The following is a 25,529-nucleotide window of genomic DNA, read 5'->3' as shown; positions in this document are numbered from 1 at the left end:
GATCCATAAGAGCTATGAACAGTTGCCTTTGTCCCCTTTGCCATTTTCCAGACAATAGGTGAACTTAGTCCACAAACATCCCATAAAATAATTTTCTCTACAAGCAGAATATACCTAACAAAAACAGATAACAGTCTTCCCCAGGTCTTCTCCTAGAACCTGATTTTTCTGCTGTTTTCCATTACCAGTCTGTTAGAAAAAGATTAACATCTTCAGTGAATTTGTATTTTTAATTTAGATTTCTCCTTGTACTGGATTCCACAAAAGATCCAAATGTTCAAATAATGTTTTAATGACAGATCAAGGCATAATTAGGTCTACTCTTAGCAGGAGTACTGGTCTGTATACATTTTCATGCATTAGAAAGTATGATTCAGCTGTCTCTAAAAGGATAGACTAATTATAGTGACAGGGAGGATTAATGCTGTTCTTGTCTTAACAACTTGTTATTCACAGTGTGAAAGCCCTCAAACATCTTTTGCATGGAGGGGGCAAAATTGGGGACTGCCCTGGGGCAACAGAATAAAGTCACTTTGTCAGGACAAAACCATAAAGATGATAATCATAAGATGTCATTTCAATGTGAACTGTGTGAATTTTCACAGTATACTCCAATAGGCTGAACATGGACACACTCTCACTGTGATAGTGTGTCAGGCGCACCCAGCGCTGTCTATGTAGGACTGTGGATTTTCTGCTTTATCACCAGACTGGAATTTGAACTGCATGGAAATGCTCACCTATTCAAAAATTATTGAAGACTTTGTTACTTTTAACATTCTTATGACACTTATGCCTAGCTGTGTCTGTACCCCTGCCTTTGCATGGATTTAGGAAAGGAACACATTTTAAAATGTACAAACCAAGAAAAAGCACAGGGTTGGAGGATTATTTTTTTCTGTTTCTCTGGTAATGTAGCTTTTTTAGATTGCAGTCATGTTCACTGCTAACAAGTCACAGGTGAGCACCACATGAGCAGATGAAGATATGATTATAATGGGTGTGTTGACAGTTCTTTATCCCTAGCATACGCATCTTAACATGCACATGTGCATCTGTCATATAGTTAGAGTGGTTGCTTTTGGTTTCTTGACAATGTGGATGCAGTGTGCAGTGTTTAAAAAATATTAAACCTTTTTAATCTAATTTTTAGCCAGATTCTTTGGAGCAGTGGTCGCTTTCTCTAGCCCTAACTGAGCACCTTCTTAATAACTTTATGTATGGTCTGCTTGATTAAAGTGTGGAAAACTGGAATGTTGAGAAAAGCAGGTATTGAAAAGGCTCTGGCAAGGTCAATAGAGAATACTGTTACACAGTACAGTCTAATAGACATTACAGTGGGAGAGAAACAGATTGGAAAAGTTAAAACACCCTCTCTGTCCTACCAGGCACAGTAATGGGATCGAAATTGAGATATTTTGTTGTTGGATGATTACACAGTGTAACTTTACTGCTAGATATCACACAAGCCACGATGTCCCACTTCAGGAAGAATGCTTTGATAGCTCTGAAACTTCACTAGAATCAAACGAGGCTTAGTACCTGGTCAATATAAGTATTTGACAGCAGTATTAAAATAAACCTTCATAAAATTCCTGCTGCGAAGCTCTGAGGAGCCAAAAATATATGTTTCTGTGTCTACTGTTCTGTTCTTCCTATTTATGTTCTTTTTTCCTGAACTTTTATATGAAAAGAGGGAAAAATCATGAAACTGCAAATCATCCATTTGTGTTTATATTTGCTGTCTCCTCTTCAGTAACCCAGAGTACAAGGACACTCCAATGGATATTGCACAACTTCCTCATCTGCCAGAGAAAACCTCAGAATCCTCAGAGACCTCTGACTCTGAATCAGACTCAAAGGACAACTCAGGTAATACACATGGTGTGCCTGTATATCTAAGAAAGGTTCATATCATGAGAGCCACGTGGTTGGCTTTCTGGTTCCTTTTACTTCTCAAGTATTGTTGCACTATAAAAAAAAAAATCATGTAAAATTAAATTGAAAAGCACTAGAAAAATCTTTTAATGACCTTGCCATTTCCACAGTATCTTCATTTCCTCAGAATTTTTTTTTTCACTCTCTCCATGCATTCTTGCCTACATAGTACCAAAATAAATCTTTGATTTCCCAGCTGTGCTTATGAACAGGTATTGTGCCTTGTGTGGAGGACTTGGGATTGTGACTGTTGAGTATGATTCTAGTTCTTCTCTTTCCAAAGTAAGCAGATATTCTGCAGAGAAGTCTCTACTGACAATATTTATGACCCTTTTTCCTGTATAAATACATTCCTGAAGAGTCTCACTAGGGGGCAGTGAAGATTGAAAAATTTGAGGGGTTTCTTGGGTTAATAGAGTATATTTAATTATAAGGTGTGGGTTCCAGCACTCATTTCTAAGCTCTTTAAGTCTGGGACTTCAGCTGTTTTTAAAAGCTGAGTGTACTCGTCAAACTCAATGTGTAAATGAGTCCTACAGATGGTCCAGTGAACAGATGGTTCACACATTCCATTTGTTTTAATAGTGGTTACCTAGACACAGGTACAGATCATCTGGCCTTCAAAGAAGCATGGTATCCTGTGGCCAAGAAGATGTTATTCTGCTGTAGTCTGCAAGATGGATAGATAGATAGATAGATAGATAGATAGATAGTTAGATAGATAGATAGATAGATAGATAAATAGTTAGATAGATAGATAGATAGATAGATGATTTTTTTTCTCTCGTGTCTGTGGTAACAACCAGAAAAAGGCTGGAGAAAATGCATTGGGCTGATCTAAATCAAGCAAAAGCAAGAAGCTCAGGCATTAATGTTATATTATGATATGGCTGCTCTCTTTCATCTTTTGCTTTTATTTGTTCTTCCTTGACAGATTGGTTTGATGGTTTAAGTCAACAGGCAGGCTTGTTGGCCACCATCACTGGGAATCTCTTCACCCATTCCTAGTGCTTCCTTTACGCTGTCTCGTTCTTAACTAGCCACAAGACATGTATGTGCAGAACAGTTTGTGTTTCCCATGTGCACTAGAAGTTTCCCCAAGAGAGAAGGTTAGAAGTACATGTGTATTCATGTGTATTCTAAGGTTGATGCAGAGCAAGAGAGTGTTCCCAAGGTGCACAGATGTCTACATCTCAGAAGGAGATGTCTGGGAGTCTTAGAAGACAGAAGAGACAGGGGCTTCTTTGTTGCAAAGGAAATAAATAGAAGTGCCAAAGGATCTGAAATTGGAACACCTTGGATGAAACCAACAAGTTCAATTCAAGCTCTGATAAAATCCCAGGCTGATATTTTTCAGCTTTAGACCACTTTACCTTAAGTTCACTCTTCACCAGCTAGAAACCATGGTCTTAAAAGAAAGTATATTCAAAAAAAAGGAAGAAAAAATTGTAGGAGAAATTCAGTGCTAGGTGGAACAAAAAGCTGGATGAGACTTAGGGGTTTATGGCTGCTACTTTGCTTCTGTGGCTTTTATTTTTCAAAAGGAACAGGCTCTGTGCTACTGCTGACACAAGAAAAAGTCCCACTTAATGACTTGTGAAGTGCATTGCCCTGAATGCTCAGGCAGCTTTCCTGTCAAACCCACCTTCTCCAGCACTTCTGGGAAATAGTTTGGTATTGACGTGGCTCCAGGAGTAACCAGTCTTTAGAGGGAAATTGGCCTTTCTCCTGTCCCCCTAAAACAAGCATATTGAAAAGGGTAGTACTTGGCTCTGATGAGTGAAAAACATCTTTTATTAGCCAACAAAAGATTTCTGGCTGGTCTGTAAAAGACAAGGTCTCCTGAAGCCTGTAGTGACCCTTTTGAACATAGTATGATAATGGAGCGTATTCAGTCTCAAAGCTGCTTTGGCTCTCCTAGTCCAGTGAGCTAGAGTGTTTATCTCACCAGTATTAGAATTATAATTAAATGAATTCAGGCAAGAAGAGTGACAGCTTCTCAGTGCTGTAGCTGGCATATTTTGAATGGTCCTTAGATGATTTGGATCAATCAAGAATTTAATTCACTGGATGAATTTTTTCCTGTATTTTTTTTTTATTTGTTGCCCTTCAGGAGAATATGAGAAGACAGTCTAGCAACAACACAAAATTGTTTTAACTGCTTCATTCATTCGAATTTATACACATATGACCTTCTCCTCTTACATGGGAGGAAATCAGCAGTAAATCCACTGAAACCAGAGACACTATGCCACTTCAGAAGTGGCAGTGGTCAGAGGAAAATGAGATGAGAGAACTAGAATCTTCATTAGTAAATAGTGCTATACCTGGATGCCTGCCCACTGTAGGAGAACATTAATGTGAAAGAACAATCACCAGAACATAATGGTGATAATGGGATTGTTCACTGACACCTCTTTGGATGGCATGGCTACAATAGTGTTGCGCTCACAGTTGTCAAAATTATTCTCGTCCTGCCAGCAGATTAAAAGGCCACCCTCAATCAAGGCGCAGCCATATAGCATAGGTTTTTAGTGCATGAACAGTCCTAAGCCAGAGACACTCATGGTGATCAAAACTCTCCCAACACGACTTTGCAAAAAAGTGTGGCACTACAGAACAGAACACCGTTTGCCAAAAAAAGTTTAAAGGAAATCAAATCTCATTGGTAGGTAGAAATCTGCACTTGAATTATAATATTATGTTCCTGTTGCTAATGGTTTGTTTCACTTTCATTTTGCTCCAGAGGACAATGAGAACTCAAAGTCAGATGAGAAAGGAAACCAGTCAGAAAACAGTGAAGACCCTGAATCCGACAGGAAAAAGTCAGGAAATCAGTCAGATAACGAAATGAACTGTAATGATGATGGGAACAGCTCCAGCAACCAGGACAGCAGGGACAGTGATGACAGCTTTGAAAACTCTGACTTCGAGAATCAAAAGGCTCCTGAGGACAGTTTTGGCACTCTTGGCTCTATGCAGATCAAGGTGGAGCGCTACGTTGAGAGTGAGTCAGACTTGCGGTTGCAGAACTGTGAATCACTGACCTCCGATAGTGCCAAGGACTCAGACAGTGCAGGTGAAGTAAATGCCCAGTCTTCCAGCAAACATCAGAAGAGGAAGAAAAGGAGAAAAAAGCAAAAGGGAGGCAGCATGACCCGGAGAAGGCTGTCAAGCACCTCAAGTCCAAATGGGCTTGACTCAGCTTTGGTGGAACAGCCCCAGCTGCTTTCGTCACCAAACAGTGCCTCAGTGCTCAAAATTAAAACAGAAATCTCAGAACCTATAAATTTTGATAATGATAGCAGTATTTGGAATTACCCACCCAACAGGGAAATCTCAAGGAATGAATCACCCTACAGTATGACCAAGCCCCCCAGCTCCGAGCACTTCCCTTCCCCCCAAGCCAGCAGTAGTTTACATGTCTCCATTCCAGACTCCGTTCTCACCCCGCCAGGGACTGAAAATACTGCCAGCCGTAAAACTCAGTTCAGCACCTCATCCAACTCAGCCTTGGCTCCTGTGTCCTCTGACCCTTTGTCACCCCCACTTTCAGCATCTCCAAGAGACAAACACCCAGGAGGTCCCACAACTTCCAACTCTTTGTTGTACGCTGGGGATCTGGAAGCCCTTCAGAGGTTACAAGCAGGCAATGTGGTGCTTCCTTTGGTTCACAGGGTAACAGGAACCCTTGCTGCGACCAGCACTGCTGCTCAGAGGGTCTACACCACTGGCACTATTCGATATGCTCCAGCTGAAGTTACTTTAGCCATGCAGGGCAACCTCCTCCCCAACACCCATGCTGTTAACTTTGTTGATGTTAACAGCCCCAGCTTTGGGCTAGATCCTAAAACACCCATGGAAATGCTCTACCACCACGTTCACCGACTCAATATGTCGGGACCATTTGGAAGTGCTGTGAGCGGGGCCAGTCTGACCCAAATGCCTGCAGGGAATGTGTTCACAACTGCCGAAGGACTTTTTTCCACTCTTCCATTTCCTGTGTACAGCAATGGCATTCACACTACACAGACTCTGGAACGGAAGGAGGATTGAAATATGACCACATACTGTGTTCAGTGTTATACTCTGAGGCATAGACTATGTTTTAATTTAGACCTTTAATTCTAGCACTTTGAATTTGAGCAGGTCAGCTTATTATCTCAATATGATGGTCCCCATTTCATTCCCTTTCTCTTTAACTTGACTTATTCTTTAATGTAAAGATATTTTTTTATTTTTGCCTTCAGAGAGTTGAAGTACCAGTTGCCTGCCATTTTGTCTTCTTCTAAGATGTGTGTTTTTTCCTTTGCATCTTTATTAAGATGCCTTTAATATGTGTATGCCTCTGCCATAGAATACTCAGTGTTGTGGTAAAGAGATTTTAAAGTGACAACCATTGGTTTTACTTCAAAATGATCTTGATATGATCAAGATTAAAAGAAACAAGCATAAAAATTGTGCCCTGTTTGACTAAGTCAAATGAAAAGGGGGTTTTGTTCCTAATTCCTTTAAAATAGGGGATAGTATTTTAGAATTTTATGCAGAGTTTAATTCTCTTTTTATGGTTAAGATTTTCTTACTTGCACATAAAATAATTTGGGTTCTTAAAAAGTTAATTTCTGGCCTGTGACTAGAATGTTAAAAAGTTGGACTAAATGTTAATTACTGAAACTTTAACTTAATTTCTAAAACCATGGTGCTATCATTTATTAATCTGTAATGTCTTCATACAATATGCAGCTTGTGGGCTGGGTTTTTTGGAAAGAATGTGTTCCGTACTGGTTTATAGTGGGGTGCTGCAGTCTCCTTGGTTAGTTAAGACAAAAGCCCTCATTAACATTTGCTGCAGGACTTAAAATTTTTTACCTCCAAACTAACAAGCATAGCCTCACATCAAATTTAAATGGGTCAGGAAGCCTTTTTCAAAAAGTGCTTAAAAACAAAAAAATCAATTTAATTGACGCGAGGAGCAGTTTCTTAGGTGCATATTGTTTTGCTTTATTTTTTTCTCAGTGTAACTGAGGCTAATTTTACAACGTCAAATAACACTTCAGAGTAAAAAAAAAAAACAGTACTATTTAACATGTTTTGTTTTGTTTTTCATTTAATATTATAGAGGGAAGGTTGTAAATTTCTTTTTTTTTCTTTGATTTGGGTATTTTTTGTTAATATTTTCCTTATTTCTAGTATTGAAACCAATATGTTTTAAAACTAAAGAATGGGTTAATAAGCTTGAAATAGATAACTACAACTGAAAACTGCACATTAAGTAAAAGAAAAGAAATCTCCTATTTTGTCTTTGTTGCCAGAAATCACAGTGTAGTGTCAAACACTCCAAATGACTGTCAAATATAAATTCTTCTTCCACTCCATCTTTGGCAGCTGTTTGTTAAGGCATCTAATAACAGATGTGAGAACTGTAATGTGTACAATGTGTAAGTGTCCTTGGCTGTCAGTCCCATTGCAGTTTCAATGTGTGTTACTATATGCAGTATATACTAAGCTAATGTAGTTGTTTTGTCCTTTGTCTTCTCTGTGCTTTATCTCTAGTCCGGAGTGGTAAAGTCCCATTCCTGCAGTCCTAGTGAACCAGTGATTCTTGGGGGTTAGTGGTTTTTGTGTGGTGGCCTTCCTCTGTAATGTCACCTTATGCTGCTTCCACTGTCTGTATACATTTTAATTTCTGCTGTTGCTTTGCTGTTGTGTATTCTCAAACCTCTCTCTCCCTCTTCCTCTCTCCCCACCTCCTCCACACGTTTTCCCTCTCTCTTTCTCTCGCTCTCTCGTTTTCTCTTCTTCACTCTCAGAGATAAAAGACTCTTAACTAGCTCAAGGTTAATGGAGCCATTATTCCCACAGAGGAATTCTGGGTATGACTTACTCTTCCAGTGTACCCCACAATGCACTACAGAGTAATGCTCAGATATATTAAGCAAATTGACGCCATATAGCCTCAGTTGTTAACATTCCCAGAGTCCTTGTGCTCGAACTGTAAGCAGAGGGTGCATTTCTTTGGTTTTCTCCTAGGTAGGCTGGTGGAGCAATACGTAGAACAATTACCAGTGAGATATGAAATTCTTTCAAAGGTCGACTGGCATTGTTTAAAAAGGAAACTGAGCTTAGAACTGTCATATATATTCGCTTATGTGTGCAAAGCTAATGTATTAACTCAGCTGTCCTTTTGGACCACTCACTGCATTGTGTCAATTTCTGTGGTAGCTTTGAATTTGAGAAGTAGGTCCAAGCCACAGAGGAGTGATAGTGGAAAAGGAATTGGATGCCAGAAATTTAATTAATGAGCTTTTAAAGGTTCCATAGGAAGGATTTAAGTAGGTTTAAAAAAGGCAAGAAAGCTGATTGGGAAATTCAAAGTTTAATTTTGGAAGCTCTGCTCTAGCTATGGAACAATCAAAGGAGTGCACCTATCAGCTACGAAGAACAGCTAGACAGCTGTTGTTGTTTTGGGTTTTTTTTATAAATGTTACTGTGTTGTGTCAAAATGATTTCTGGTGATTTGAACTAACAGATAATCACAGCTGCTGTCTAAATCCATAGTGTTTAAAATTACAAAATGAAAAAAAAACTTCATTACCTGTGAAGACTGTGTCTGTGTTTTTAACTATTTCTTGTACAAATATATGAAATCTTTTATGAGGAGACTGGTGCCAAGTAGCTGAATAATGGGGAAAGGGATTCTGTTCGTATAAATCTTAGCAGTGTTACCAACTCTACAATATAAAAAAATTAAAATGTTAAAAAGTGACAGCTATGGTACATTTATTTTGTGTTAAGCTAACCGAATCTAACTTCTTGAGTGCCTGGCTTATTTGAAACATTTTTTTCATTGATCATTGATAATGCTGCAAATCAGAAATGTACATACTTCATTTACAACAGGGTTCTTTTTATACTTTTGTAGATTCTCATACATGTCATACATGGTTGTCTTTATGTAACTTAATTTTTTTTCATCCCGCAGGTGCCATTTTCATAATAAACTTCTCTTGGATTTGTTACTATCTGGCATCATTTCTTTTACATATAACCATCCTGACTAATGAATGCTGGTAGTATTTGTTTGAGCAGGTATTTTTTAATTGTTTTGTAAAAAAAAAAACTAAAATACAAGAAAAAATAACCAAAAATCAAAGAAGATAAAGCTAGATTTTTATTAACACTTGCGAAATGAAGAAAAGAAGCTGTCAAGATGTAGGTTAAGAATGCTAATCCAAATACTACAACAAACTTGCCACCATTCTAAATTCTCAGCTACCCCAACTCATTGTCATATTGAGCATTTTTATGCACATTATCAAAGCTGAATAATGGACCTGCAACATTAACCACTATAGAAAGTGTGCATTTTTTCTTGATTAATGCACACTGGAAGAGGTCAGCTTTGTACATTAATCATTTAAAATGCACTTTATATTTTCATTTTTATACTCTATGATGTTACGGTGAAACTCTTAAGTCACATTATATCCTACCTAGGCTGCTGATTCTTTTAAATGTGTACTTTCTTTCCCCAGAGTGGCAACTTGTAAGTTGTTGGTGTCGTGTGGCTAAATATTCTGCCTTACTAACTGAGGACAGAAACATTTACCAGTGCAGAACTGATAAGGCAAAAAACCTTGACCCCACAAATGAAGGGGGGAAAAAAAAGTCAAAACCACTTTTGATTACACAGATATCCATATAGAGTGGCTAAAAAGGGAACGACCTGCATAAATTCTGAAAAAAAAAGGCCTGAGGCAAGTGGTTTTAGTCTCTGCAGTGAAAAGCAGGGAGAAGCTATGGTACAGGAGATGCCACCCCAGGTACCCATCGCTCTGTGCCGACTCTGGTGGTGGCTGCTGCATGCATGGAGGAGGGCCTGGGTGGTGGGAGACGAGGGGAGTGGGAGCCTTCTCACCCACGGCTTACATGGTCTCTAGATTTCTCCTTCATTCATGGCCTTTCTTTACAGTGCCTCCCTGACCTGTGACAAAGATTTTGTTATTGCTGAGTATGCAGTCTCTAAGACGCAAATTTGAGGCAATCAAGACAGTGCTGCCTATAGCCAAAATCCCTAAGCATCTCTGAGTGCCTAAATCTTTTCTCCTCTCTACCTCCACTTAGAAAGTAACACTACTAGGCTAATCATTCTGGGTCAGACTCTGCTTGCCTTATTAATGCTGAGTAAAACTGTCTATTCACAGTTTTCAGCACATCTCTTTTCAGTGAAAGATACACTCAGCTGAAATAAGAGCATATAAATCTGGCTGGCTGGGCTGATTAAATTAAAAAAAAAAAAAAAGAGAGAGAAATGTATGCACAGTTATAGCTCAGTGAGCCAGTACAGTCCCTTAATAGCCTGAAGTCTGGCTCTTTGAACTTCCAAGCAGTTCAGGATTCCTACTTCCCAGGCTCCAAGCACTGAGTTTGCTACGTCTCCAACTTCCAGTGGGTAGAAAGGAGCAGAGGTTAGCGATGCTGCTTTCAGCTCTGCTTGCATGTTCCAGTTGGCAATGCATCTTGTTTATGAGGTAGCTAAGGGTACGGATGCCAACCGAGAAGAAAACTGAATTTAAATGGAGATTGGAAGAATGACCAGAATAAAGATTAATGGAAGAATAACATGCCTGTTCCAAATAGTGTTAACCAATATTAACTAAAGCCACTAATTCCAAGAAAGGGTTTGAGAGAGGCGTTTCTGAGCTGTTATAAAGGCTTTTTAAATCTTAACCATACTGCTTATACATTGCATGAGAGCATGAAGTTGATGGTTAAAAGGAATAGACTGCTCTAAGACTTGCAGTTGAGTGAGGAACTTTGTGCATTAAAGAAAATTATGGAAAGCCATTTTGTGGTAGGTTTTCACAGTGATGTTACTGCGCTAGTTAATGTCTGAGAATGGATATTGTAAATTATTATCTGCAGCAGCTTTATTAAACAAAAACAACTGTTTGAAAGGGTTGAGCCCTTTGAAAAGGATTCCTGGGGGTAGACTTAGCTGCTATCTTGGTAATATTTGACGAAAAACTGTTTTCCATGCAGGAAGTTGGGGAAACTTTGTCAAATCATTTCATCAAAGAACATTTCCTAAAAAACCTGATCTCAGTACCTGCTATCTCTAGAAAGTTTGTTCCTGAACTGCTTGTTTTGCAAGGTGATATATGCAGGTATTTAAAAGCTACCTAAAGGGTTGCAAGGGGAAAAGGGCTCTTTCAAAGCCTCATGACTCTGAAAGGTTATAGTGAAAGAAAAATGTTTCAGGAGTACTTAGGTAAGTACTCTGACAGCTTGCACTGGTGCTCTTGCAAGGTGGTCACGTCACTGGAGTAACTTTGATGCCCCTGACAGCACATTTATTGTTATGATTCTAGGAACTGCATTAGTTTAAATGTGTCAATGCTTTCAGAGTTATTTGCATAGTATTTTCCCTTCTTACCATTGTAATTTCTTTATTTTCATTTTAGGGCTGGGGGCGGAGGGTGGAAAGACTTGATGTGCATTGTCAACTAAATTAATGAACTGTCATCTATCCAGTGAGTTTACCGAAGAGCCTACAGAAATGTGAACAAATGGGATATCACCAGAGCCACAGATGCTCAGGTAAGATCAAACCATTTATAAAGCATGCACATGCATGCACACAGACACTCAGATCTACTACCTCTGAAAGCCAGTTGAGCTTTCAAACTGGGCAGGGTGGTACCTATGTATGTATGCATAATAAAGGTCCTTTCTTCCCCTCTTTCACCTATTCCTTCATCTTTTCATAAGTGAGTGCTGGAAGATGTTTTCATAAAATATATCAAATCACATCCACACTTTTATCAGCAAATCGTAGAATGATAGAGTAGTTTGGGTTGGAGGGAACCTTAAATGTCATCTAATTACAACCTCCCTGCCATGGGCAGGGGTGCCACACACTAGATCAAGTTGCTCAGGGGCCCAGCCAACTTGGCCTTGAACACTTGAAGGGACGGGGCATCCATAACTTCTTTGAGCAACCTATTCCAGTGCTTCACCACCCTCTAAGTAAAGAATTTCTTCCTCACATCTAATCTAAACCTACTCTCTTTCAGTTTAAAACCATTGCCCCTTGTCCTTCATTATCTGCCCATGTAAAAAGTCCCTCTCCCTCCTTTTTAAAAGCCCCCTTATTGTACTGAAAGACTGATAAAATTTGTTCCTAAAGCCTTCTCTTCTCCATGTTGAACAACCCTAACTCTCTCAGCCTGTCTTCATAGGAAAGGTGCTCTAGCCCTCCACTCTGGAGAGTGGAAGAACAGCTTTTTATTCCCATAGTCACTGTGAAGTGGGTCTTTTGGCAAAAAAAAAAAAAAAAACAACAACAGAGTAGTTCAGAATTATTTCATATAAATAACCACATTTCTAGAAATATCATACCCAGAAGGAAAACCTAGCTTAGTGACTCAAGTCCAAAGCCATGCAAATTAAATCAATAATTATGAGTTTGATTACATGTGTAGGAAGTTATAAATTTTTTCCCATTTTCTAGGAGCTGTGTAGATTAGATGCAATGCAGAAAATAAGGCATTTTTAGTAGACACCAACAGCACAATAAGTACTGACTTAATGCTTAGGCAAAATGATCGTCAGGACCCAATAAAGGCTTATGGGAACTCAGTGGGAGAATGCTTGCATGCTTTGCAGACAGGAGACTTTATTGTCTGGCACTTCGTCTCAAATTACCTTTCACTGACTCTAGAGACATGGAAAATATTGAGATTACCTTTCCCGTTACGAGTTTTCATGAGAAAAAGGACTCCTTGTCTTGTTTGTAATAAAAGTGAACATAATGTTTTCTGGCAAAAGGAAAGGAATCAGGTTTTCCTCTTGCTTTAAAAGCATTCACAGATTTATAGCGGGAACGACAGGAACAGGATGTATTAACCATATGACCCCAGCAGAATGAGTCTATACCCTTGATTGATGTACAGGTTTGTCTATGTCCTCTGAATAGCCACAAAAGGTCCAGTCTTGGTCCAGCTCAAATTAATGAGAACTTGACTAATGACTTTAATGGCTTCAGGACCAAAATTTTGATCCAATATTCATAATCAAATAACAAAGCAGATCCTATAGCATGAACCACAGATAAATGAGTCTGCAGCTAATTGTTACATCAAGCTTCCTTTCTAATCCTGTACCACACCAATCACAGGCCAAGAGAGCAGCTCTTTTTTGTTTCATTAAAAAATCTTTCCCAGTTTTTCCAAGCTGCGTGGTCTGATCCTTCCACAGATTCCTATCTTTAAAACATGGTGGGAGTGAGTCAAAGGCACAGGTAGGACTGCAAAAACTGCCTTCTCACCCATGCTCTCTGGGAGTGGGCCTGGGTGCCTGGGTCTTTAATATGAAACCAAAGGACTCCAAGGAGGAAACTCTGCTGGTTATCAAAGCTTGTATTTTCTTGAACTGCCAGCAGTGCTACCTGATGGCAGCACCAGAATCACCAGTACGGCTTTCCCAAACCCTCTCTGAATATCATCCAAGAGATGGGAATGTTCACGTTTTAAGGAGGTGAGTATTGACTGAAATCATTTCTGCTCAGTACTGTGAATCTCTGAGGTCTCTTAACATTTTTTTCTTCTAGCCAGTTCTCTGCTTTATTACAGCATGTAAGATAGCATCTTGCAGGACAGTGACAAAAAATTACTTCAGTTCTGGAAGTCTAGTCTCCTTAGATTATAGCAAATAGAAAGAACTAGGATTCTCTAAAGATTTATTTTGAGCTGAAAATACAAACTAAATGCTACGATTCATCCTCATAGCAAGGACCCAGGGATCTTTGACTTTTCAGGGTAAGATTGGTTCCTAAGAACAGGCCTCCCACTTATTGCTCATTGGCACTTGGAGCAAACTGTAATTTTTGCCCTCTTTCTTGCTTAAAAGGAAGTATCCTTGCCGCTCTATATACTTTTGCCTCTGTTGAAAGACCTGCAGCTCATGAGCCTGGCTAGGCCCCTTCAGTTCCTAGGCAATTTTCTTCATTGGACATTACCTGAAATTTCCAATTGCATGTTATTGTGGTTTCACCCCAGCTGAAAACCAAGACCCATGCAGCCACTCGCTCTCTGCTCTGCCAGCAGGATCAGGGAGAGAATCAGAGGGATAAAAGCTGGAAAATTCATAGGTTGAGAAACAGACAGGGAAAGCAAAAGTCACGCACACAAGCAAAGCAAAACAAGGAATTAATTCACTGCTTCCAATGGGCATACAGGTGTTCAACTATCTCCAAGAGAGAAGGGCCCTGTCACGCATAACAGTGACTTGGGAAGACAAACACAGTCAATCCAAACATCTTCCCCTTCCTCTTTCTTCCCCTCACTTTATATACTGAGCAGGATGTCAGATGGTATGGAATATCCTTTTGGTCAGTTTGGGTCACTTGTCCCAGCTGTGTCATGTCCCAGCCTCCCACGCACCCCCAACTTCCTTGCCAGAGTGGCAGTACAAAAAGCAGAAAAGGCCTTGGCTCTGTGTAAGCCCTGCTCAGCAACAACAAAGACATCTCTGTATTATCAACCCCCTGTTCAGTACAAATCCAAAACTCAGTACTGTGAAGGAAATTAACTCTACCCCAGCTGAAACCAGCACACATGTTGGCATGATCATTTGCTTCCCATGAGACTGTAGCCTTCATATTTTCTGTATTTTTTCTCTTTTTTCCACTATGTTTGTTTTTGGCTTTGCCCATCCTTGTTATCTTCAGAATGTCTTCAAACACACACCCTGGGATGCATAACATTTTCCCAGTGTGATCTATAACCATTACTGCCACTCCCTGGGCCTTGTTACCAAGCCAATTTTATATCCAATTGAGTATTTTAGTATCGTCCCATACTTGCTAACCTTACAAATTAATCTGCTATGTGGCACTGTATTGAGAGCCTTTTCAAGTCCAAGTAAATTATGTCTCCTTCTTTATCACTGTCCACTTTCATTGTCACTTCCTCAGAGAAATGAATCAAGATTGTTAAGCCTGACCTCCTTTTTGTAATCCATGCTGACTACCTCTAACCAATCTATATTAGATTGATATTAAATCAGGACACAGATTCCAAGGGGGCCTGCTACATAAATGGCAACCTAAAGTTGCTTCATGTGGAGATGAGAGATAGGAATCGCTGATACACTAAAGCTAGCAGTACCAGGTCTGATGGTTTGCCATAACTTATTAGTGGCCAGATCCCTCCCCAAAGTCTCAACCAGAACTCCTCTGGATAGAATAAAACCTTTTATCTGCATTTGCCTAGCCTGTTTTAATTACAGAAGTGAATGTGATCACTGAGGATGAGAACTGGGTTCTGCCTTTACTCATTTATGATTAAGTCAAAATCACAAAGACATTCCAAAACCTAATTTTCAACAGAATGTTGTCTCACAAATTCTGAGAAGAGCTGTATCTGCATTGCCTAATGTGTATGTCAAAAGACAGCATTGGCATTTGTTTCCTCTACAAAGCCAAGAGAATCTCCCACCTTGGCTAAGGTGCTGGAGAGGACACGTGCTATGTCAGCTGCAACAATTTTCCCAATATTCCATTAAGATATTTGGCATCTTGCTTCCCATGAAACATGTGCCTGCTCTGAGTAAATGTCACTACTGACTGATACCAGGGAAGCAACTTCTTCCTCCGCAAGAAGTGGGCTCAGGGACTGCAAGGTACACCATAGAATCATGCACCATGTTGCCTTGCTTGCTTGCTGAGGTGTGAAAATGGCAGCCTGCACAAGCAGGATGAGGAAAGAGGATCTCAGCAGTGAACACTGGCAGCAGTTTAGGTATAAATTAAGTATGCTTTGCCAGCTTTTCTGCCTCAGTGACTGGAAATATCTCCCTCAATGCTGTAAGCACAATAGAGGTCTCTTTAATTTGGGAATAAAGAGTCAATCAATCCCAACAGTCTGTCTTGAGCTTCTTTGACAACATATGCATCAAGCACACTGAGATCCAGAGGAAGTCAAAGGCATCCCTTGGGAAACCAACCTTTGTGCACCTTGGGTGTGCTATGAGGCAGAAGGCCAAAGTGAGCCTTCTAATCTACACCCTGTGAAGGCTTATTGCTTATATCCAATGTACACACATATGGTACCCTTGTGTCTTCAAATCAGAAATGTAGTAGTCCGTATATGGTGGGAGAGATGTTGTTCTGGAAGAGTTCAGCACAGTCAGTGCTGCTGCAGACTTACATATTCTGGCAAACATCCACTGAAACAGAGGAAAGAGGCCCCCCAAACAGTTTGGCATGCATTCAAGGCCTTGACCATGTAACAGCCAGTACAGACATGCTCAGAAAAATAACTTGCAGAAACAGTAGGTCAAAAGAGAGAAGCATAACTTAAGGGTTATAAGGGTATAAAGAAATAGTTGGAGCATGTCTTCCCTGGTTGGAAGAAAAGATTGCTCACATGCTTTATGATGAAAGAGTTCTGAAGAGAAAGTAAAGAGAAACTAAGACAATCATGTATTTCTTAGGCAAATAGAAAAGCAGAAAAACAACAACAACAAAAAAAAAGGCAAACCTATTTGCTAGAGTTCTCACATTGCTAGTATCTGCAGCTAAAACATGTAGTCTTGCCATTGGCATAAGATATATCACAGCTACATTGAGTCCCACAGTTAAAGAAACATGGTTTAATATCAAATGTATCATATAAAGTTACACATACAATCCTAACAACCTAACACCTTTAAAGAATCAGCTATTGAGTAACCTACACCATAGAAAGTTCCATCAGACAGCAAATTATGTAACATACCCTTCAAGCAGAAATTTTATTCAGTACTTTTCTGTACAAATCTGGTCATGGGTGACAGGTCAGATGATAGTCACTGTACCTTCTGATGGTAATACCCTGTTGAAACACTGACCTTGCTGACACTAGTAAGAAGTCTGCTCTATACGTGTGCAATTTGTAGAGTTAAATCTTAGACAAATTAGGAACAATAAAAAGTGAACCAAAAATGAGAACCAAAAACAGCAGCAAAATCATTTGTCATGACTATAAGGTTTTGCTTATGATTTCCAGCACAATTTTGTGAGCAAATAGTGACATTTTGTAGAGGATCAAAAGTATCTTTTCATTATTGTGTTGGCTCCATGTTCTCCTGCAGCAGATGACTTCTACTTACAGGACTCAGCAGTGCACTTCAGAGAAAGCATCCATGAGAGGAGAGAGTGGGAACTGACATTTGAAATAGGAGATATCCTTTAACTTCATCATTAAGTGTCTGCAGGATATTTGCCTTCTCTGCTTCTTCGGATCGTGGCTCAAACATGATCAGTTCAAAACTGATCTGGTTCCCCATGATAAGCAGGGACTTACACCATCCAGACAGCTTAAGCACTGAGTGGTAGAGTCACAGCAGCCCACCACAGGACAAAGAACTCCACCACAGTCCTGCCTTGCGGTCAGCCATCACATTCTGCATGCTGCCCCTTCTGTACATCATTCCTGGCTGCCAGTGTCAGGGATATACTGTCTTGGGTGGGGTTGGGCACAGCACAAAATTTCTAAATATTCTTGGGGCCATCTAAATTATAATCAAGTTGCTTATAATATTAAAATTCATAGGACCAGAAATCACACCCTGAAAGAAATTTTCCCAAACCTCACAAATATTAACTTCATCACTGGCTTAGTACCATGCTCAAAAAAAGAATAGAAAGTTCAAAAACTCTTCCATTGTTTTAATGGCATGGTTGCATCACCTCAAAATATGCACCACTTTGGCTTCATGGTGCTGCAATGAGACACAGACTTTGCCACTTAGACATGCATTTATTTCCATTACTAACATTCATGTTTCAGTGCAGACAAGAGGAGATTTGTTTCAAACTAAATTAAACCACGACAATATCCTAGACCTTTGCAAGTGTGTAGTGATACTATTTAGTAGTACTGCTGAGTAGTGATGCTGCTGCTGTTAGCAGTAGCAGTTTTTTTAGCATTAGTAGTAATGGTGGTGTACTGTAGTAATAGTATCACTTCTACTATCTCGTGGTGGTGATGGTAGTGTTACTAGGATAAGTCCCAAGTACTGCTGATTCTCCTGTGCTTATGGAAGTGCACTTAATTGTGAATGCCTGCTTCCAACTTCCTTGACCCTCTCTGCTTGCTTCTTCCCTTTTTGGTCACTGATAGACTAATTTTTTCATTTGTGTACAAAATTACACACTGTCAGAGGTTAGCAAAGTAGGTAAATTATTTGTCAGTTGACCTTCATATATCAGTAGAATATTATTTGTCAGTTGACCTTGTAATACTATCTTTTGATAACTGCATATGACACCAGCTTTTAATACTCTGTCTGGCTGATAGATAAAATCCAAGGCACAAATCAGTAATTGTCCAAGGGCCTGATCACCACACCATGCCTAAACTAATGCTGCCTAAAGAAATCTGCATGAGCTATTAGGAGGGGTTCGTCACTGATAATTTGCTACAGTGGGAACTTGACATCCTTGTAAGGGGCATGCAGAAAGCTTTTTGTTAGTTGTCTAAAATGGCTGAGAAATGCTGTGATGTTATATGTCAGATATAACATTTTCTTTGATGATACGGGTGGGTCTGGAGAACTGCAAGGCAATCCTCTGCTGCATACTGTAAGAACATGTCACAGACCAGGGCTCAAAGAGCATGAAAATGCTGACCACTAACTCAACACAGTAAGATAATATTAATAATAATGATAACAATGATGAATTGTTGCAGTCTTATTCATAAGCATTCGTTAGATCTGAAATCTTATTAGATCTTCATACACATCCCATCCATATACCTGACAGCCCTCTGCTGAGCCATAAAGGTGAGTGGCACGTGCTCAGTGAAGCTGCCTTATACAGTGAAATGGTTTATGAGAAATGACAATATATGATGAGAATACAAAACTTGATAATAGGTTTATTTATTGATTGCAAATAAAATTCATGAACTGTGAAGCTGGAAACTGCACCAGAGGGAACTGGTCCAAGAGGACATTAGGGAAAAAGAAAGAGAGCGTGCGTGTGTGTGTGTATTACACATAAACTAAGTTAAAGGTTGCCTAAAGGCTTCTGATTCCACAAACAGAGCCTCTGAGGATAGGATCTGAAAGCCTTTAATGCTACTAAAGCTTTGTCAGAAAGATATTTGCATATTTTGCCTACAAACCCAAAATGTTGTATTAATTCATTTTTATTTACCTTTCTGCCACTTCCAAAGGAAACCTCACAGGAAGCCATTAATGACACTGCTTCATAAAGATAATTTTCAGAGAGGCTTTGCAGGTAGTGGCTAAAGGGGGGGAAAATGTGTGTCAAATTTAGGTTATTAACAATATAATCCTTAAACAGGCAGTATCTCAAAAACTAATTCATCCTCAAATTTGACTGTAAAAACTGCATGATCCTTTCTGTGCATGTGATTTTATATTGCATGTCTTCTTTACTTCCTGTTTACTAGAAAGGGAAACAGGAGAGTTTTGAAGCGCTGGGGCTGGATGCTGGAAAACACAATTTTGTCTTCATGCTATGGCACCTTCCATTCAAATTCAGGTCCCTTTCTCCACAGCCCCCCAGCAAAACCAACAGGCAAGCAGCTTTTACAGACCATGTGCAAAGGGCCACCAACAGCACCTACCTGCAGAGGAATCCTTGGGTTGGTTGGGAACCTCTCTGCAGGACACCCCCAGTCCCCAGCAAGGGACAGCACAAAAACTCTGCTTTGCTTTGCCATTTGCATCCTGCATGGGGAATCTGGACTGTCACAACAAGTCACCATAAGAAAAATCATATTGGTATCCAAAACATTTCCCAGTCTCCCCCACACAAAATTAGGCCTAGTGTCCCTGGTCTGTCCACAACTCACAACTGTAGGCATTTGAGATGAGATTGCTGTATTTGTTATAAGTTAAACAATATTTTTTATTTACTGTAATGCCAGGTTCTTGGCAGATAGACCTTTGGACAAGCTAAATGAGAAGCAATTGCTCTTAAATCCATGGCTGCAAGAAATCAGGAGTTCCATTTAATACAATTTTAACAACATGATTTTTTAATCACAACATGGCAAAAGCAGTCTTGACCTTTTCCCTACTTAAGCACAAAGTACTGAAACTCTTGTGTCTTCCCACACTGAGAGAAGACCTTTTTTCTCATGTGAATTTATAATATTCAGTACAAGCTTCTTTTAAACTTTCCTTTTGTTTTACTCCCTCTACTCAGATCCTTTGAAGATATAATTTATTCGAGGTTTCCTCTTCCTTCCTGTACTTTTCTGCTCTGGATGCTCTATTTATAGTCTTTGTAATCCAAAATTACATCTGAGGTAAAACATAGAGAGTCATACATGTAGGCGACATCAATGTCCCCCATTCCACTGCCCAATCCAGCACCTTTGCCCCTCGTTTGTCCTTTAAACAAAGATTTCTCCTGATTATTTGCATACTAATTTTTCTGCATTTAATCTACATTTAATCGTTTCATCTACATCTACTTTATCTCTCTACAGTAGCCTTCGTCTCCTCACATGCTGCATAGACCAGAGTCCCATCGCATCCCTTGTAGGGCTGGCATATATGTTGTGCCCCTGACTACAGGCGAGTATTGTGTTCTGGTTACAACTCATCAATGGCTCCCAGAGACTAAATGAAAGGTTATATATATGAACCATATGAGGTGCCAGCAACCTGGGCCCCACTGCCCCAGAGAGTGGGCAGAGGGGAGAAGCAACATCTTCATTACATGATCACTCTCCTTCCACCACCTCCTTGGCCACAGTGCCTGGTTGAAGCTAGTGAGATATTGTGCAATTGTGAGGCTCCTTGGGGAAGGGGCAAGGAGGAAAAAGTGCTACCTGGTCATGCCCTGGCACAATCATCTCCTCCTCCCCAATTGAAACAAAACAGGTCTGCACTCAGACGTTCCTTTTCTTGTTCAGGATAAAACTTGACCCATATGGTCCCAGAGAAAAGCAAAACACCTCTATTTCTTGCAGAGCTGTTATTCCCTGGCACAACCCCACTGAAATCAATACTACTTCTTCAGCACAAGTGTTTCAAAGCCCAGCCCTACTGTGGTAGGTACACCTGTGGTCCATTACAAGGTTCCTTCTTTCTGTGACAGATGAGCAGCTGAAAATGCTTAAATAAAAGCCCCAGCCTTTCTGAGTGCCTACCAGCCCTGCAATGCATAGACATGGGTTAGCAGGGAGGTGGACAGGGAGGTGAACAGGAAGGATGAAAGACAGCTATGATAGCAATGATAAATTGTTAGTGAAAAGGCCTCAGTACCTAGTGGAGGCTTATGGATGGTTTAGTAAGGTTTTCACGGCTCTGTACTGAAAGGCTACAGTGAACTGCAGTTATATTTGTTCTTTGCAGGTGCTGTTTTGTTTTCCTGGCTTTTTCCACACAAACTGAGGAAACATTTTGTCTGGAAAATTACAAGGTCGGCTCGTGCCAGAAGCTATTGTTGGAGAAACAGCCCAGTGACGCCATTAAACAGGCCACAGTTAATTAGTAGCAAACTCTGAAGATGCTTCTTACATTATGACACAGAGAGATAGTGGAGAAAGCAAGAAAAAGGAAAATCTGGATAGGGGACTTCAAAATGGAATGTTTCTTAAAAAAAATTAATATGGAAGAATTAAAAAAAAAAAAAGCTCGGGAATGTGAGGTTGTCAGTCTTTTCTTCCTTCAAGTACAAGTGCTTGAGATATTTTCAAAAACTAGCAACAACTCTGTGTGACAGCATCCTCTCCTGCTGTGTGCTACCCCGGGAATGTGCCTGGGGAAAGTGCCACAGTGGTGAAAACGCATGTGTGGAAAAGGGGTTCTCCAATGCATGTGTTCACTGGGTGTGCATGAGTAGCGTCTGGAAACGTCTCTTTGTGCTGATGTTCATGCCCTGTAATTCTAATACAACAATTATTTTATAATCCTTTATTATATTTTTAACTAATTTAAAGTTCAAAGTAGATTATCCATATAGCTCAGTTATTTAAATGCTAAAGCCTCTTTTTACACACCAAAAAGAGGGAAATTTAGATATTTCAGCTTTAATGCCCCATGACAATTTTTCCCCTTCTTTCAAAAACAGCTGCAAAACAAATAAATAAAGTGAAAGTGAAACGTTCAGGGCCAGAAACTGTTTCTCTTTGCTGCTCCTCAGAGGTCATTACAAAGGTTTAATCCCCACTTGCAGTTCTGTAAGACAAGCAAACCACAGGCAGTGATGGACCAGGACTTGAGGCTGTGCATTATTGCAGAGTTGCTCTATCTGACTGACGTGGGCATCCTCACTGTGTACCTGCATGGCCTCATCAGTGGGAGCAGCCGGCACTACCAGAAGTGATTCAAGCCAGGCAAGATATGGATTGTGATCCGGAGGTGTCGAGACACATAGGAGTGTCACTTAGGGATATGGTTTAGTGATGAACACTGTGGTGCTGAGTTAATGGTTGGACTCTATGACCTTAGAGGTCTTTTCCAACCTAAATTATTCTCATTCTTTGACCTCCAGACACCTGAAGAGGTTAGCCCGGGCGACTATTTACCTAATTCAGTCACCATGCAAGTCAGCAGTGACAGACACAATCATTCACCCCCTCGTCCCCAACGGATTGTGTGCACCTGCTTCCAAACAATCCAGAAGATAATGATCCTAGCCCATGGCATGCTGCATGCCATATCTGCCACCTATTGCCTTGGAATAAAGCAGTATTTGCTGCTAGTGGTTTGCCTATTGTTCATGGCCATTTTAATTTGGGTTAAGTTTAATTTGTGTCAAAATTTGTTCTCACCTCATTATAGCCCTATAATATTTGGCCTACCATTTCAATCACCAAAATGTACACACTCTGCTCAACCAAATATATTTGAGCATTTTGGTTTTCCTTTATTTTGATTCTATTTTTTCCAACAAGATATAGAACAGTATTCACTAGAGATTTAACAACTTTGGTACAGGCACTGTACCATAAGCAAAAGTAGAAACAACTAGAAAGCTTCCTGGATTTTATAAAATTTCAATAAAAATAAGATGGTTCTAAATAGTTATCAAATACCTTGCTCAAAACTATTCTTTGTTGATGGACAGAATTATAGTTGAAGTCATAATTGTCCAGTAACTCCTTTGTGTTTCATTTTTACATGGTCTTATGACAGTTTCTATTTATGTTTCTATTTCTTCAGTTAATAGAGGAGGGGAAAGTATATATTCTCTTTACAAATGTAGGTGGGACAGATATGCAGATATACAACAGATATACCCATGTACAAACCATGTCTAAATATTTGGCCTCTTCCATCTGCAAAACCCTGTAGAAAAATAAAAAAAACCTAATTTTGCTACAATCATTTTGAAAACAATTACTTCATCTGCTAGTGAATTTATTATATTAATCTGTCTGCTTGATTTATCTGTGTTAATTATTTTTTAAAGGAGCAGTAGTGAAAATAACAAGTGGAAGAATCATATGCAAATGTGATGTCTAAAGAGCAGTCATCATATTGGAAAATAATTAGCTATTCATAAATGGTCAAGTTGAACTTACTCTGTATAACAGACTGAAACATAAGCCATTATAGGCAAGTTCCCCTGCTCCTGATAAGACATATTTTAAATTTATATTTTTATTATTTTAATTTACATTTGATATCCTAATTTTATTCTTTTCCCTCTGGCTAGCAATGCTAGGTGTTATTCAGGTTAACGTCACCCTTTGCATTTATTTTCTTTCTCTTTATAATGTCAAAAAATAAAATTTAAATATATTCACACACACTTGTAAGGGCTTTGGAAATTATGCAGCAAGAGTTTTGCAGATCTTTTCTCCTGTCAGGCTTCACTAACACATATACTTACCAATTCCCTTCTAGTGGTTCCTTTCAGGGGATCAGCTGCATTAATTTAACTCTTCTGCTGTAATTTCAGGAGACTGAACCTAGGATAAAAGGAGCTTGGTGACTGATTCTGCCTTTTGCTATCATTTGCTTGGTCTGAAGATAATGGTGGCAACATTGACAGTGCTAAAAAAAAAAAAAAAGAGGTGTACTTTAGGCTTACATTCTGAGAAACACAAGACAGTTGTCCAAAGACAGAGAAAAAGGGAGAGGTTGTTGAGAAAAAAGCTGAGAAAATATGTCAGCTTTGAAAAAGTATCTTTTTGACCTAAATCTTTCCTGTTGGGTTCCTCTTCCATATGTTCGGCTTATCCAAGCAGCCAACCCAGCACTCCACTGCCACCACCCTCTATCTGAGGGCCCACCATGACTTTCAGTTCTCCAAATTCCTGCACCATCCTCATCTTTCCACCCAGCAGTGGAAAAGGACCGTTCAGCTGGTGGGCTTGCTGGTACTGACAGCCACACTGCATGGGAGGCAGAAGGGTGTGAGACCTGCAGACCCTCTACATCCCCAGCACATGCTGCGATTTAGATATGCTTGCCCAGGGGTGGGATCTGTGTGTGTGTGCATGCATAAGTCTCCACATCCTTCTCAGAATGCCTTCTACTGCCTTGAGCCCCAAGCAGCTCTGGAGACCCATGTCCCTATGGGAGAGACAGCTCTCAAGAATAATATGTGCCTCACAATATAAATAACTAAGATGCACCTCAAGCTCTTCTCCACAATTTTTTCGATATATATACTCTAAGGTTTCTAAACAACATCGAAGAAAAGGGCATTATTAAGCTCCTTAATAGTAAAGAAAAACATATGGCTAAAGTACAGCATACTTTGACTGAAAAACAAAACACCTTAGCACAGTATGTGCCATAAAAAAAAAAAAAAAAAAAAAACAACATATAAATTTGCAGATGATTTCAAAAGTGTCCAAGTCCCTCAGGAGGGCCTGCACTAGAAATGTTGGGGGGGGCTGGGACACTCCTCAGGCAGTCTTCAGGGCCTGTGGGACACATTCCACTGCCGGGCCACTCTCTCCGCTCACACCTGAGGCTGAGGAGGGAGGGATATGGCACATCCTAACAAGACAAGGTCCCATACATCCAGAAGACCCTTCATATTTGCCTCTCTACTGTCTGCGGCTCCAGCAGAAGCTGAAAGAGGCATGTCATAGATTCCATGACTCCCTGGAGACAGGTGCTAGCATGATCATTTAACATCATGGGAGGTAAAATGAATCGCAAGAAAAAGATAGCTAAACAAAGCAAAAAGGAATCTTTTTATAAATACATCAGGACATCTCAGATACAACACTGTGATCTATAAATTATGAGCCATTGCCTAATACAGCTTGTACCACTTGGTGGCAACACTTCCATGTTTGATTTATTGAACCTTTCTCATAATCTTTCTTCTGATACTTGAAAAGACAAGTGTAGGCTATGATATGTGCAATTAATTACCACGAAGAATAAAAATAAAAGCTTTGAATGGCTTTGGTACTACTTTCTGTCCAGGAGTCACACTAAATATTTTACAAGAGGATGTTACTTTATATCCTAAGACATTTCTAACAGGAAAATTTCATATTCCTCAGAGACATTGCTGAGAAGCCTTGTACAGCAATCTCAACTTAATACTGGCATAGATAATTTCTTTCAATGTGCAACCAGAACCATGAAAG

General features: G+C 39.7%; 1 protein-coding gene and 1 long non-coding RNA gene across 7 annotated transcripts in view; both read left to right on the top strand.

Annotated features, from left to right (window-relative positions):
* Positions 1 to 9,131, top strand: part of NPAS3 (neuronal PAS domain protein 3) — a 608,446-nt gene extending 599,315 nt beyond the window's left edge. For 2 of the 6 annotated variants that reach the window (XM_051806250.1, XM_051806252.1), the window contains exons 11-12: positions 1,757 to 1,872; positions 4,685 to 9,130. In XM_051806250.1, coding sequence (XP_051662210.1) covers positions 1,757 to 1,872; positions 4,685 to 5,994 — 1,426 coding nt within the window. In that variant the 3' untranslated portion in view covers positions 5,995 to 9,130. Of the gene's footprint in view, positions 1 to 1,756; positions 1,873 to 4,684 lie in introns of all 6 variants that reach the window. The other 4 variants (XM_051806253.1, XM_051806254.1, XM_051806249.1 and 1 more) reach the window with 3 other exon arrangements.
* A 1,580-nt stretch (positions 9,132 to 10,711) lies between these two features.
* LOC127479403 (uncharacterized) lies at positions 10,712 to 22,792 on the top strand. The gene is made up of 3 exons (XR_007907549.1): positions 10,712 to 10,792; positions 11,403 to 11,538; positions 21,322 to 22,792. It is a non-coding gene; the product is annotated as an uncharacterized LOC127479403 (long non-coding RNA).
* Positions 22,793 to 25,529: the final 2,737 nt, after the last annotated feature.

Source organism: Manacus candei, unplaced genomic scaffold (genome assembly GCF_025592945.1).
Source record: "Manacus candei isolate 608988 ecotype Guabito, Panama unplaced genomic scaffold, ASM2559294v1 h1tg000067l, whole genome shotgun sequence".
In the NCBI taxonomy this organism is placed as follows: domain Eukaryota; kingdom Metazoa; phylum Chordata; class Aves; order Passeriformes; family Pipridae; genus Manacus; species Manacus candei.
Note: the sequence above shows the minus strand (reverse complement) of the source record. Positions and strands in the feature narration are given on the sequence as shown.